The following is a 15862-nucleotide window of genomic DNA, read 5'->3' as shown; positions in this document are numbered from 1 at the left end:
ATTATAAACTTTTTTCTAGGGATTCCACATGCTAGGAGCTGAGTTAAGATTTCATATAGCTTGTTTCCTTTTATCTGCATTCAATTCAGTTCAGTTCAGTTCAGTACAGTCGCTCAGTTGTATCTGACTCTTTGCGACCCCATGAACCGCAGCATGCCAGGCCTCCCTGTCCATCACCAACTCCCGGAGTTCACTCAGACTCACGTCCAGAGTCAGTGATGCCATCCAGCCATCTCATCCTCTGTCGTCCCCTTCTCCGCCTGCCCCCAATCCCTCCCAGCACCAGAGTCTTTCCCAATGAGTCAACTCTTTGCATGAGGTGGTCAAAGTACTGGAGTTTCAGCTTTAGCATCATTCCTTCCAAAGAACACCCAGGACTGATTTCCTTTAGAATGGACTGGTTGGATCTCCTTGCAGTCCAAGGGACTCTCAAGAGTCTTCTCCAACACCACAGTTCAAAAGCATCAGTTCTTCGGTGCTCAACTTTCTTCACAGTCCAACTCTCGCATCCATAAATGACCACAGGAAAAACCATAGCCTTGACTAGACGGACCTCTGTTGGTAAAGAAATGTCTCTGCTTTTGAATATACTATCTAGGTTGGTCATAACTTTTCTTCCAAGGAGTAAGCGTCTTTTAATTTCATGACTGCAGTCACCATCTGCAGTGATTTTGGAGCCCCCCAAAATAAAATCTAACACTGTTTCCACTGTTTCCCCATCTATTTGCCATGAAATGATGGGACCAGATGCCATGATCTTCATTTTCTGAATGTTGAGCTTTAAGCCTACTTTTTCACTCTCCTCTTTCACTTTCATCAAGAGGCTTTTTAGCTCCTCTTCACTTTCTGCCATAAGGGTGGTGTCATCTGCATATCTGAAGTTATTGATATTTTTCCTGGCAATTTTGATTCCAGCGTGTGCTTCTTCCAGCCGAGCGTTTCTCATGATGTACTCTGCATATAAGTTAAATAAGCATTATCTGCATTATCACCTCCCAAATATGCTTTAGCATCATTTTACAGTTAAGGATAGGAACACAGGACTTTAATGCAATTTTTACTAGGCTCTGGTGTAGAAAAGGATTAAATTCAGATTTGAAGGTAGACAATGAAATTCCATTCATAGGGCATCTAGACAGTATTCTTTTCTGCTAACTCAACCTGTATTCAGAGAGCTGAATTTAGGAGAAATGCCATCCTCTAAAAGGGAGAATTGGCTTGAAAGTTCTGAAATTGTCATAAAAGGCCAATTTTGGGTTTCAGATGTGGTCTCGGTCCTAAATTTCTCAAGTATTCATAAGAGGGGTGGATTTGATGAGAAATCAATCCTTCACAAATGTTTAGGTTTCACGACATCTTGAAGAAGTTTTATCAACCCACTACAAAGATAGCAAAAAGCAATCCTTTCATCCTAGGCAGAGATGTCCTGCTCACTGGGCTTTTCCCTTTGGGGATTCATGGTAGACACAGTGGAAAGCAGTGGTGGCACCTGATGCATTAACTGTAGGGAAGAAGGTTGAGTTGATGATGGGAATCCCACAAAGATTCCGTGTATAATGATTCAAGACAGTTCTCTCTCTTGAGCCAGCTCTTGGATTTTTTTTTGTGTATCTACTTACTCCTTCATTCTTGTAATTTATATCCTCTTAATCTCTAAGGGAGTACAGAGTGAGGTTGTTGAACTTTATTCTTAGGCAAGAAACAAAAAATAGTTTAAAGGTATACCTTAGAACATTTGGAAGACACCTCTGGTCCCCTACTTAAACTCTCTGAAGTGTAGGCAAACAGCAGAGAAGTTCAGTGCACAGGCCTCAGAGACTCACAGTCAATTTTGAGTTGTATCTGCTGTATGTATTTAAGTGACACTGAGAAAGATCTTAATATCTTTGAGCCTGAATGTTGTCATCTAAATTGATATCAGTCAATAGAACTGTGGTGCATAAGAATGAAATAGAATGAGTATTAAGCATGTGACTAAATGTGTGATGGATGCATTACAGCAATACCAGAGTAAACTAGGTATCTTTATCATCATCAGCAACAGCAGCATCAAGGTTAAGTGACATATGCCGTGATCAGAAGTTTTTTTCCCTAAATCCTGAGAGAACTTTTTTTTTTTTACAATCTATTTATTTATTTTTTTATGGCTACACTGGGTCTTCATGGCTGCATGTGTTTTCTCTCCTTGCAGCAAGTAGGGGCTACTCTCTGCAGTACATGGGCTTCTCATTGTGATGACTTCTCTTATTGCAGAGCAGGTGCTCTAGGGTGCATGGGCTTCAGAAGTTGTGGCTTATGGGCTTAATTACCCCAAGGCATGTGGGAGCTTCCTGGACCGGGGATTGAACCTGTGTCCCTGCATTGGTAGGCAGATTCTTAACCACCGGATCTCCAGGGAAGTCTGAACATTTTATTTTTGTTTTTCTGCAGGTAGAGTTAGAGTGCCTGGTGGGACACATCTGAGCTTCCTTCATTTCTTGAATTCTCAGAGCCTCTCCTTGCTTGGCACAGAACAAGATACAAGAACAAAAATCTGTTAAAATATTGAATAGACTTTCTTTGGTTCTCAAAAAGAGTGTGGGCAACATGACTTCCACACACTGGGCACTTTCCTGCTTGTTTTGACATTCCTTCCAGTGAAGTCTTATAGGACTAGACAATAGATGAATCAGTGTTTGTAACCCTCTGTGTCACTTTCTACAAGAATTATTATTTTCCATTTAATAGAACTTAAAACATGAGATTATTTTTTAAAAAAACAACACTGGGTCCTAAAAGAAATTACCATATGTAAAATAGATAGCCAGTGGAAATTTTCTGTATGATGAAGAGAGCTTAAATCAGATGCTCTGTGATAACCTAGAAGGGTGGGATGGGGTGGGAGGTGGGGCGGATGTTCAAGAGGGAGAGGACACGTGTATACTTATGGCTGATTCACACTGATATGTGGCAGAGGCCAGCACAATGTTGTGAAACAATTATCCTCCAGTTAAAAATTAAAAAGAAAGAAAAATGAGAAAAAAAATAAACAGCCCTTTTCAGAAAAAAAAGAGAGCGCCAGAGAGAGAGAGAGAGAGAGAAAAGGGAAATTAATCTGATTGTGTGGTCTGAGACATAGTTTAGGATCTCTCCACTCATTTTATGAATGACTTCCCTGAACCATGATAGGTTTCTGTGCCTCTGCCATAGGATAGAATCTAAGAACATTAAAGCTTTATTAGGATTGTACTTCATCAATACCTAACTACTCCAGGGATGTCTCAAATTCTGATTTAAGAATCAGGATTGAATATTTATTAACTACTGACCTCTGTTAGAGGCCACTATTGGGGGTCAGGATGTGCTGTGTGCTAAGTCGCTTCTGTCGTGTCAGACTCTTTCCAACTGCATGGACTGTGTAGCCCACGAGGCTCCTCTGTCTATGGGATTCTCCAAGCAAGAATATTGGAGTGGGTTGCCATCTCCTCCTCCAGGGGATCAGGATGGGTCACCCCAAAACATGCCAAAATGATGTATTGATTGGTATGAACTGAAGTTGTTTTTGGAGGAGCTGATATAAGAAGGAAACTCTGTCCTTCTCTGTCTCTATGAAAGCAGGAAATGAATCTCTCTTATGAAAGGTCCACTCCCTGCATTTGGAGATGGAAGGACCTGCTTATCATCAGAGAAGGAGAATTTGGAGCCTATAAACCTGTATAAACAATACTCTATATCTCTTTAATTTACTACCCCAAGCCCAGACTATTTAGATTCTTCGCTAATTAAGCACCCAAATACTAAGATTCTTTGTCCTGCCAATTCCTCACCAATTTATTGTTTCTTCTTCCAAAAAGTATAAAAGTTGCCTGCTGTGGACGCTTCATAGGTCCCATTTCTATGAAACCTCCATGTGCAGGAATTCAAATGTGTTTCTTTTTCTCCTATTAATCTGCATGTGTTGATGCTATTATTATTCCATGCACAAGAACCCAAGAGGGTAGAAGGGGAAATTTCTCCTTCCTTGATAACCCATATCTCCTACAAGTGGATGTTATATGTCCGACTTCAGTGTAAGGAGTACCAGTGCCCAGAGGTGGGGAGATTTCCACACACTCCATGTTTAGTGGATGAAAAATGTGGGACTCAGACAAAGGTCTGCTGATTCCCATCCTAGGGCTCTGTCCCACCAGGGTGCAATGACTGATTACTTTATTTCCAAACCTGCTTTAGTCCCAGATGACCAAATGGAAGCAAATAGAATGATGGATTCCTTCTAGTGTGATTCGGTGGGTCCATCTATGAATTAGCAGAATGCATCAAATGGCTTGCAGGGACTTTTTGAATACATATTTATGGGCCATAAGATTTTCTATGAATGGTAATGCATTTTCCAGCCCATTTTGGAAATTTGACACATGAAAATAACAGTCATATACAAAATGGGAATTTTCATGTGTCTCTATCATGAAAAACTATTGCTAGTCAGATTTCAGGAATCTTTTTGACTTAATTTTGAAAATCAGAACATGTACTTGATCTTGTCTGATTTTTCCACCAGGAAAACAATTACAGGTAATTAATAGTAAAATTGGACAGGTTTCAATTTTTACAATTGAAACAATACTGTGTGTATATTTGGAAATTCTCATTTGTGTATTATGAAGGATGGTACGAGAATTTCCCTAACTGAAAACTCAGCTTATCCCCCAGGATATACTATGCTCGTTTTATGTATTGTAACAAATGTATGTACTTCAGGTCAGTTCAGTCGCTCATTCGTGTCTGACTCTTTGTGACCCCATGAACTGCAGCATGCCAGGTTTCCTGGTCCATCACCAACCCCCAAGCCTACTTAAACTCATATCCATCGCATCAGTGATGCCATCCAACCGTATCATCTTCTGTCATCCCCTTCTCCTCCTGCCTTCAGTCTTTCCCAGCATCAGGATCTTTTCCAATAGGATATTTCTTCACATCAGGTGGCTAAAGTACTGGAGCTTCAGCTTCAGCATCAGTGCCTCCAGTGAATATTCAGGACTGATCTTCTTTAGGATGGACTGGTTGGATCTCCTGGCAGTCCAAGGGACTCTCAAGAGTCTTCTCCAACACCACAGTTCAAAAGCATCAATTCTTTGGTGCTCAGCTTTCTTTAAAGTCCAACTCTCACATCCATACATGACTACTGGAAAAACCATAGCTTGAACTAGATGGACTTTTGTTGGCAAAGTATGCCTCTGCGTGCTAATATGCTGTCTAGCTTTTCTTCCAGAGCAAGCATCTTTTAATTTCATGGCTGCAGGCACCATCTGCAGTGATTTTGGAGCCCCCAAAATAAAGTCTCTCACTGTTTCCATGGTTTCCTCCTCTATTTGCCATGAAGTGATGGGACTGGATGCCATGATCTTCATTTTCTGAAGGTGGAGTTTTAAGCCAACTTTTTTTTTCACTCTCCTCTTTCACTTTCATCAAGAGGATCTTTAGTTCCTCTTCACTTTCTGCCATAAAGGTGGTGTCATCTGCATATTTGAGGTTATTGGTATTTCTCCTGGCATTCTTGATTCCAGCTTGTGCTTCATCCAGCTTGGCATTTCACATGATAAACTCTGCATAGAAGTTAAATAAGCAGGGTGACAATATACAACCTTGGTTTACTCCTTTCTCTATTTGGAACCAGTCTGTTGTTCCATGTCCAGTTTTAACTGTTGCTTCTTGACCTGCATACAGATTTCTCAGGAGACAGGTCAGGTGGTCTGGTATTCCCATCTCTTTCAGAATTTTCCAGTTTGTTGTGATCCACATAATCAAAGGCTTTGGTGTAGTCAATAAAGCTAAAATAGATGTTTTTCTGGAACTCTCTTGCTTTTTCGATGACCCAATGGATGTTGGCAATTTGATCTCTGGTTCCTCTGCCTTTTCTAAATCCAGCTTGAACATCTGGAAGTTCATGGTTCATGTACTGTTGAAGCCTCGCTTGGAGAATTTTGAGCATTACTTTGCTAACGTGTGAGATGAGTGCAATTGTGTGGTAGTTTGAGCATTCTTCAGCATTGCCTTTCTTTGGGATTGGAATGAAAACTGACCTTTTCCAGTCCTGTGGCCACAGCTGAGTTTTTCCAAATTTGCTGTCATATTGAGTGCAGCACTTTCACAGCATCATCTTCCAGGAGTTGAAATAGCTCAACTGGAATTCCATTATTCCCACTAGCTTTGTTCATAGTGATGCTTCCTAAGGCCCATTTGACTTCACATTCCGGGATGTCTGGCCCTAGGTGAGTGATCACACCATTGTGGTGATCTGGGAAATGAAGATCTTCTTTGTATAGTTCTTCTGTGTATTCTTGCCACCTCTTCTTAATATCTTCTGCTTCTGTTAGGTCCATACCATTTCTGTCCTTTATCGAGCCCATCTTTGCATGAAATGTTCCCTTGGTATCTCTAATTTTCCTGAATAGATCTCTAGTCTTTCCCATTCTATTGTTTTCCTCTATTTCTTTGCATTGATCATTGTGGAAGCCTTTCTTATCTCTCCTTACTATTTTTGGAACTCTGAATTCAAATGGATATATCTTTCTTTTTCAAGAGGCTTAAAAGACAATATTTTGTATATCAGAATTCAGTTAAGAGTATCTTTAATTTTTTTTAATGTTCAATTTCCATCAGTTTTAATTGACACCGGTGTAAATACGACCATTTTGCACAAAGTTCCGTATTCTACAGATCCCAAAGCCTGAACCAGGAGCTTTATATGAACTTCAGTGGTACCATGGGAGGCCAAGGCAATTTAATTTAGGTAAACCAGGATTTGATTCGTCAGAACCCTCTTGCAACAGGTCTATTCAATTCTCTTAAAAATGGTGGGATTACTTGCTTTTCCGAAGCAGCAGTTACACAAATGTAGTATTAGATTAAGCCTAAAAGTGGGCCCTAGTCAAAAATTTCATTAGTTTTCTGCGTATGATCACGAGAAAGGATCAGGACACCCTTCACATTGCCAATGAAAACCCAGCTGAAAACGTTGTCCCTGCCAAACTCCGTAAAACTGCAGAGCATTGCATCACCCCAATAAAGCCGCAGGTCTCACCACATGCATCAACAAATCTACAGGGTTAAGTTTCTGCACTCCTCTTTTACACAATTTTACAACTATTGTACCAAACAGTATTTTAAACACAGACACAACTCCCTAATAAAGCAAAAACAAAGGCATTTCCCTTATTAAAAACAAGATACACCATCACTTCATATACACTTTATATGTGTAAGTAACTTCAATAAGTCTCAAACATTATTGCACTTTAACTTTCATAATTTGACAATGCATTCAATGAAGCAATCTGCAGACAACTAGTTTTACAAACAAATTAAAAAACACTTTTAAGCAGACAAGAACGTCCTAAATTGTTTATTAGGTAAGAACTTTACAGACATCACGTATATTATCGGTAGCGGTGGAGCTGGAGAGTATTGCGCCTTCTCCACGCTGCTCGGCGAGAGCCACCGATAGTGTGGTGGAACTTGTGGCCCTTGCCCAGGCCGCGGCTCTTTCTGCCCGCGGACGTCAGCCCCCGCATCTCCCGGTGCTTGTGAACTGGTCTGGTGATCCACTGGGTGTCAGGGTTTCTTCTGATGGCTTTATGGAATGGATCGATGAGGATAACCTCGAAGAATTTGTACGTAGAATCTTCACCAACCCAGTAGGAATTCAGGACCCTCAGGGCCCCACAGTGGTGGCCAGCGCGCTCCTCCGCAACCGACTGCAGGCTTCGAGCGAACTTGAGCTGGTTGACACCATGGTGCACAGGCTTGCCGTAGGTGGCACCTTTAGGAACTGGGCGTTTGCGGCCCCCGCGGCGCACACGGATCCGGTATATGACATAGCCTTGTTTGGCCTTGTAGCCCAGCCTGCGCGCCTTGTCGGGCCTGGTGGGGCGCGGGGCGCGGTGCAGCACCGAGAGCTGGCGGTACTGCCAGCAGCGCACCCGCAGCAGGAAGCAAATCACGTCCGACTGCTTCTTCCTCCACAGCTCCTGGATGTACTTGTAGGCGCCCATGTCGGCTCACCCTGATGGCTGCCGCCTGACGGAAAAGGCAAGAGTATCTTTAGTGTAATAGTATTTAAGTGAGTTTTCAAGGAAATTTCTTGTAAATACAAAAATCAACACCAATATTAAGGAAACATTGAAATGAAAATGCATGTACCAAATTCATGACAATGTTTACCTTTGAGCAATTGAAGTTCAAGGGAATAAGATCATGCAGAAATAGCAAGAAATCCTCAGGTTTTATCAGTAACAAATATGAATTCTAAAGTGAGCATTATTAAATATTTATATTTATAGTATGGTAATAATGGTAGTAATAATATATAACATTAATGCAACAGTTAATATACTGGTAATGATTCTCTACCCAGGCTGGATGTGTGCGTCTGTTCAGTTGCTCAGTCATGTCTGACTGTGTGGTCTCATGGGCTATCACCCACCAGGTTCTTCTGTCCATGGACTTCTTCAGGCAAGAATACTGAAGTGATTCTACTCCATGAGATCTTCTTGACCCAAGGATTGAACCCTCGTCTTTTGTGTCTCCTGCATTGGCAGGCAGATTCTTTCCCATTAGTGCCTCCTGATAAGTATGCCCAAAGGACTACAGGTAGAGATTCTGATCTAATTGGTTTTAGGCTGTGGTCTATTCATAGTTAAATTTGAAAAGATCAAAAGGATCAAAAAGATCAATCAGCTAGCACCGATAACCACTGCCAAAGACCTTTATTTTAATTTAATTTTTACAGCAACCTTGGAAGAAAGTGTAAGTGAAAGTCATTCAGTTGTGTCCTACTCTTTGCAACCCCATGGACTATACAGTCCATGGAATTCTCTAGTCCAGAATACTGGAGTGGGTATCCTTTCCCTTATCCAGGAGATCTTCCCAACCCAGGGATCGAACCCAGGTCTCCTGCATTGCAGACAGATTCTTTACCAGCTGAGCCACAAGGGAAGCCCAAGAATACTGGAGTGGTTAGCCTATCCTTCCTCCAGTGGGTTTTCCTGACCCAGGAATTGAACCAGGGTCTCCTGCATTGCAGGTGGATTCTTTACCAACTGAGCTATCAGAGAAACCCTGAGTCCAGTTCAATTAATATACCCACTTTACAGATGTACAAACTACTCATGTATTGTTTTTCTTTTCTTATGAAGTCTTTTATTGGTAAATTTCAAGAGGTACATAGTCTTAATCCCAAAAAACAAGGTTAAATATTTTACCACTCTTTATCAGGGGTTACCAGCTTTCCTGCCCAAGATGGAAAGTATACTTTTTACCCTGCTTTTCTGATATTAGTCTTTAGCTTTTCCCCTTTTGATTTTTTCCAAATTACATCATGTTTTGACCTGTCAGGAGAAATGAAGACCTGAGTTGCCTTCAGGACGATGAATATAGGAGAAATGTCATTGCTCAATAAGGAAGAACGACTTGAAAAGCTGGTATAAGAAGACCAATGTAGCATTTGAGAACAGGCTTTGGTCTTAAATTTTTCAACTGTATGTAAGAGAGTTGGATTTGATGAGAAATCAACCCTTTACAAATGTATAGGAAGAGATATATTAGAGTTTCCCAGGTGGTGCTAGTGGTAAAGAACATGCCTGCCAATGCAGGAGACACAAGATGTGCAGGTTTGATCCCTGGGTCAGGAAGATCCCCTGGTGAAGGAAATGGCAACCCATGCCAGTACTCTTGTCTCGAAAATCTCATGGACAGAGGAATTTGACAGACTACAATTCATAGTGTCACAAAGACTCAGACTCGACTAAAATGATTTAGAGACATATTTAAGAAGCTTTAATTAGCCGCTGCAAACAAAAACAGTAAAAGAAAAACTCAACTTCAGATCTTTCTGTGAGCGTGTATAGCACTTTAAAAATGAAAAAAGCATTTATTAAAAGTGAACTTTTCTTTAATCATTGGCATATCATATAGTAATAAGGACCAGTGATGCTGTATGATTTTATGTTTTCAACAAAAACATGTTTATCAAAATATGAAGCCCACCAAAGCCAAATATTTGTATCTGAGTTATATGTGAAGGAACTTTGACCAGACAACCCAGCCTTATCTCCATGGAAGATGGATGACATAAAACCAAGTAAATATGGAAAAATCATTAAAGATAACTTGCATAGAAATGCTATCTCTGAGCATTTCATTTTAATTTAGGATCCAATTAACATGATTCTAGATCTTTAGGACTAAGATGCACATCAAGGAAACTTCTTGTAGTGCATTTGGATTAGATACAGTACATTTGAGTGTTTCTTAGTGTTCTTTAATCAGATTTTTTTAAAAAAAAGAGAAAAAAGAATACGTTCAATTTCATACACTTCCTTCAAAAGCAGGGGACAAATATATTGCTGTGTTCATTAAGTTCTGATCTCAAATTGTCATTACTTCTCTCAAATTCTTTGGCCTCGTACCTTTAAAGTAGGTGTATAAAAACACTGGTCAGTACTTTGAGCATCAGTAAAGATGTGTTCCGGCTTTATCGTACTATCCCTGGAGTTCTCATAGCAAGCATACTGGAATGGGTTGCATTTCCTTCTCCAATGGACCACATTTTCTCAGAACTCTTCATTATGACCCATCCATCTTGGGTGGCCCTACACGGCATGGCTTATAGTTTCATTGACTTCTGCAAGCCCCTTCACCACAACACAGCTGTGATCCTTCAAAGACTGGATGCTTTTGAATTTTTGTGCTGGAGGAGACTCTTGAGAGTCCCTTGGACTGCAAAGTGATCAAACCAGTCTATCCTAAAGGAAATCAACCCTGAATATTCATTGGAAGGACTGATGCTAAAGCTGAAGCTCCAGTATTTTGGCTTCCTAATGCATAGAGCTAACTTATTGGAAAAGACCCTGACACTGGGAAAGATTGAGGGCAGCAGGAGAAGCAGGCAACAGAGGATGAGATGGTTAGATAGAATCATTGACTCAAAGGACATGAATTTGAGCGAATTCCAGGAAATAGTGGAGGACAGGGGGGCCTGGCATGCTACAGCCCATGGGGTTGCAAAGACTTGAACACGATTTAGCAACTAAACAACAATAACAAAATATGTGTTCACAGCTAAGAAGTATTGCTGAAGACTTTGGGATGTATGGTCTTCAAGCCTAACATTTTATTTGTGACCCGCTTAAATCCAAAGCATAGACATTTATCTGGGCCCCTCTACAATTGACTTGTTTATTCAATATTCTGTTCTTTTTCAAAAGGTGTTTCATCAACATGGAACCACAGAATCTAACAGGTGTCTCAGAATTCCTCCTCCTGGGCCTCTCAGATGATCCAGAACTTCAGCTCCTCCTCTTTGGACTCTTCCTGTCCATGTACCTGGTCACCATCCTTGGGAACCTGCTCCTCATCCTGGCTGTCAGCTCTGATCCCCACCTCCGCTCCCCCATGTACTTCTTCCTTTCTAACCTATCATTGACTGATGTCACTTTCAGCAGCACCACCATCCCTAAGATGCTAGCGAATCTCCAGACACACAGCAAATCCATCACCTATGTAGGGTGCCTAGCTCAGGTGACCTTCTCTTCTCTTTTTGTATGTTTGGAGAGCCTACTTCTGACAGTGATGGCCTATGACCGGTTGGTGGCCATTTGTCATCCCCTACACTACCTGGTCATCATGAACCCCCTCCTCTGTGGCTTGTTGGTCCTGGTGTCATTTTCCATCAGCCTTTTGACCTCCCTGTTGCACTATTTGGTAATGTCACAGCTGACCTTCTGTGCAGAAGTGGAAATCCCTCATTTCTTTTGTGACCTTTCTCAACTCCTCAACCTTGCCTGTTCTGACACCTCCACCAATAACATATTAATCTACTTCATTGGTACAATCTTTGGTGGAATTCCACTGTCAGGGATCCTTTACTCATATACTCAAATTATGTCCTCCATTCTGAGAATCTCATCATTAGGTGAGAGGTATAAAGCCTTTTCCACCTGTGGCTCTCACCTGGTAGTTGTTTGCTTATTTTATGGAACAGGCCTCGGTGTGTATCTCAGCTCAGCCTCCTCGTCTTCCCCCAGGAAGGGCACAGTGGCCTCAGTGATGTACACTCTGGTCACCCCTATGCTGAACCCCTTCATCTACAGCTTGAGGAACAAGGACGTCAAGAGTGCCCTCTGGAGGATTATCAGCAGAATAGCCTAAGGTCAACATTCATGTTATCTTCTTTCTATTCATAAGACTGGAAAAGGCAGCAAGGTCAATCATGTGCAAGAAGAAATTCTGATCTGCAGTGCCATAGCATATATATGTCTTTCTGGATCTGCCTCCTGTTTACACACTTTTTTCCTCTTCAGTTCAGTTCAGAAACTCAGTCATGTCTGACTCTTTGTGACCCATGGACTGCAGAACACTAAGCTTCCCTGTCCATCACCAACTCCCGGAGCTTACTCAAACTCATGTCCATTGAGACGGTGATGCCATCCAACCATCTCATCCTCTGTTGTCCCCTTCTCCCCCTGCCTTCAATCTTTCCCAGCATCGGGGTCTTTCCCAGTGAGTCAGTTTTTCGCATCAGGTGGCCAAAGTAATGGAGCTTTGGCCTCAGCATCAGTCCTTCCAGTGAAAATTCAGGGTTGATTTCCTTTAGAACTGACTGGTTTGATCTCCTTGATGTCCAAGGGACTCTCAAGAGTCTTCTCTAGCACCACAGTTCAAATGCATCAAATCTTTGGTGCTCAGCCTTTTTTATGGTCCAACTCTCACATCCATACTTGAAATGGGCACTCCTGCATCGGGAATGGAAAGACCCCCTTATGATCAATGATAGAGAATTTGGAGATTAGAAGCCAGTGTTCAATTCAGTTCAGTTCAGTCACTCAGTCGTGTCCGACTCTTTGCAAAGCCAATGTAAACAAATCTTATTGTTCCTTTTATTTACCACCTCAAGCCTAAATCTGTTTATATTCTTCACTCATGAAATACCAAAAGCCTACGTTTCTTTCTCGTGTCAATTCCTCATCAACTTACTGTTTCTTTGCCTAAAAAAGATAATAGCTTCCTGCTTTGGCCCCTTCTTAGGTCCTATTTTAATGAGACCTCCATGTGCAGGAATTCAAATCTGTTTCTTTTTCTCTTGTTAATCTGTCTTGTGTCAATTTTGTCATTCCAGCCACAGAACTCTGGAGGGGTAGAAGAGGAAATTTCCCTTTCCTCCACACCACACACACCCTACAAATGGGTGTCATTGGCCCCACTTCAGTGTGAGGGATACAGGTGCAGAGAAGTAGGGAGGTTTACACACACTGCGCATTAAGTGGGTGAAACATGCGGAACTCAGACAAAGGCCTCCTAATTCCCACCCCAGGGCTCTGTCTCACCAGATTATTTTCTTTTAAAACCTATGTTAGTCCCAGATGATCAAGTAGAAGTAAAACCATGAATTCCTTCTTTTGAGATGTGGTGAGTTTATAGGTAAATTTGCAGAATGGACCAAACTGCTTGCAAGGGATCTTTATTGTATGAATATTATGGATGATGGGGTTGTCTATGGATAGTATTGCATTTTCCAGCCCATTTTGTAAATCTGAGTGATAATAGTTATAATAATATTATTCCTTGTGCTCAGTTGCTCAGTCATGTCTGACTCTTCATGACCCCATGGACCATAGCCCACAAGGCTCCTCTGTCCATGGAATTTTTCAGGCAAGAATACTAGAGAGGGTTGCCATTTCCTCCTGTAGAGGATCTTCCCAACCCAGTAATCAAATCTGAGTCTCCTGCATCTCCTGCATTGGCAGGAGGATTCTTTACCACCTGAGCCACCAGGGAAGCCCCATCATTCCCTATATAAGGTGTGAAATTTCATGTGACTCTATCATGAAAAGACTGTTCCTAGTCAGCCTTCAAGGATCTTTCTAGTTTTACACCTTGAAAATCAGACCATGTGGTTGATTTTGTCTGATTTTTCCATTAGCATAACTTGTAAAGATAGTTACAGAAAAATTTAATGTTTCAGTTTTTTTAATGGAAGCAATACTCTTGTATGCATATATCTTTTAAAATTCTCACTAGTGTAGTATACAGAGGATTGTAAGAATTTTCAGAACTGTATCATAATAAAAAAGTTTTAAATATTTGTGAATTGATTAAATCCAAAGTATGGACACTTATCTGTATGCCCCTGAAATTGTTCTGCTTATTCAATACTCTCTTCTTTTTCAAAGATGTCCCCTCTACATGGAACCACAGAATCTAACAGATGTCTTAGAATTCCTGCTCCTGGGCCTCTCAGATGATCCAGACCTGCAGCCCCTTCTCTTTGGGCTCTTCCTGTCCATGTACCTGGTGGGCATGCTTGGGAACCTGCTCATCATCCTAGTCATCAGCTCTGACTCCCACCTCCACACTCCTGTGTTCTTCTTCCTCTCCAATTTGTCCTTGGCTGACATCAGTAGCAGCACCACTACTATCCCCAAGATGCTAGTGAACCTCCAAACACACAGCAAGTCCATCACTTATGCAGGCTGTCTAGCACAGGTGACCTTCTTGTCCCTTTTTGCAGGTTTGGGGAGTCTCCTTCTGACAGTGATGGCCTATGACCAGTTGGTGGCCATCTGTCACCCCCTACACCACCTGGCCATCATGAACCCCCGCCTATGCATCTTGCTGGTCCTGGCATCATTTGCCGTCAGTCTTTTGACCTCCCTGCTGCACTACCTGCTGATGTCACAGCTTACCTTCTGTACAAATGTGGAAATTCCTCATTTCTTTTGTGACCCTCCTCAACTCCTCAACCTTGCCTGTTCTGATACCTCCACCAATAAAATGTTAATTTATTTCATTGGTACCATCGTTGGTGGGATTCCACTCTCAGGGATACTTTACTCTTATATTCGAATTATATCCTCCATTCTGAGAGTCACTTCATCAGCTGCTAAGCCCAAAGCTTTCTCCACCTGTGGCCCTCACCTGTCAAGTTGTTTGCTTATTTTATGGAATAGGCCTTGGAGTGTATCTCAGCTCAGCTGTCTTGTCTTCCCCCAGAAAGGATGCAGTGGCTTTGGTGATGCACACTGTGGTCACCCCTATGCTGAACCCCTTCATCTACAGCCTAAGGAACAAGGACATTAAGTTTACCCTGTGGAGAATTATCAGCAGAATAGCCTAATCTCAACACTGTGGTATCTTTTTTTGGCTCATAGGAGTAGAAAATTTAACAAAACCAAACATGTGCAGTAAGTGATTCTGTTCTGTGGTCACATAGCTTACGTGTACCTATCTGGCTCTCTGCTCTGTTTACACAGTTTTTCCTCTTAGAGGAGATTATCTGGATGCCCCAAATGAGTCATAGCCCTTCTAGGATTTTGCATAGCGCATCAGTACACCCTTCTCATGTTTGCTGCATATGACCCAGGACTTTTGGTCATGGGCATCCTTGCTCCTATCTTCACAAAATAAACACAGTTCTCTCTTGTTATATACTATTTCTATAATTTTCCTATGTTGATTCTCTGTGTGTTAAGTGGATCTAAATCTCTCTAAATTACATAAGTGACTCAATGGGCTTGCAGATATGAAAGTCACATGTTTTCTCTGATTGACGTAAGAAGAAAAAAAAAACTTGGAAGTCAGAGCTGAGGCTGCTGCTGCTGCTAAGTCGCTTCAGTCAGAGCTGAGGAGTAGAGGTCAAACTCCCCTGAGAAGATGATGAATCTAGATCCTTCCTAATACATTCACTTTTCTCCTTTTCCTCCTCCATGAAATTAGCAAATCCCCAGAGTTTAAGAGACTGTAGATGATTAATTATTTTCTACGTGTATTGAGGTCTCTAGACTGCATCACTTTAGATAGTCAACCTGTGCTTCCCAGCCCTTCAGTT

General features: G+C 41.6%; 2 protein-coding genes and 1 pseudogene across 3 annotated transcripts in view; 2 read left to right on the top strand and 1 right to left on the bottom strand.

The window, feature by feature from the left end:
* Positions 1 to 7351: 7351 nt before the first annotated feature.
* Positions 7352 to 15862, bottom strand: part of LOC138440895 (large ribosomal subunit protein eL15-like) — a 44763-nt gene continuing 36252 nt past the window's right edge. For both annotated transcript variants that reach the window (XM_069590971.1, XM_069590972.1), the window contains exon 2: positions 7352 to 8055. In XM_069590971.1, coding sequence (XP_069447072.1) covers positions 7416 to 8030 — 615 coding nt within the window. In that variant the 5' untranslated portion in view covers positions 8031 to 8055 and the 3' untranslated portion in view covers positions 7352 to 7415. The remainder of the gene's footprint in view (positions 8056 to 15862) is intronic.
* Positions 11230 to 12186, top strand: LOC138441722 (olfactory receptor 7E178-like). The gene has a single exon (XM_069592809.1). The coding sequence runs from the start codon at positions 11257 to 11259 to the stop codon at positions 12184 to 12186; it is 930 nt and encodes a 309-aa protein (XP_069448910.1). The 5' UTR covers positions 11230 to 11256.
* LOC138440897 (olfactory receptor 7E178-like) lies at positions 14209 to 15151 on the top strand (annotated as a pseudogene).

The sequence above is a fragment of the Ovis canadensis genome, chromosome 5, assembly GCF_042477335.2.
Source record: "Ovis canadensis isolate MfBH-ARS-UI-01 breed Bighorn chromosome 5, ARS-UI_OviCan_v2, whole genome shotgun sequence".
NCBI classification, from domain to species: Eukaryota; Metazoa; Chordata; class Mammalia; order Artiodactyla; family Bovidae; genus Ovis; species Ovis canadensis.
The sequence above is the reverse complement of the archived record's forward strand: the minus strand, read 5'-3'. Positions and strand labels throughout refer to the sequence as shown.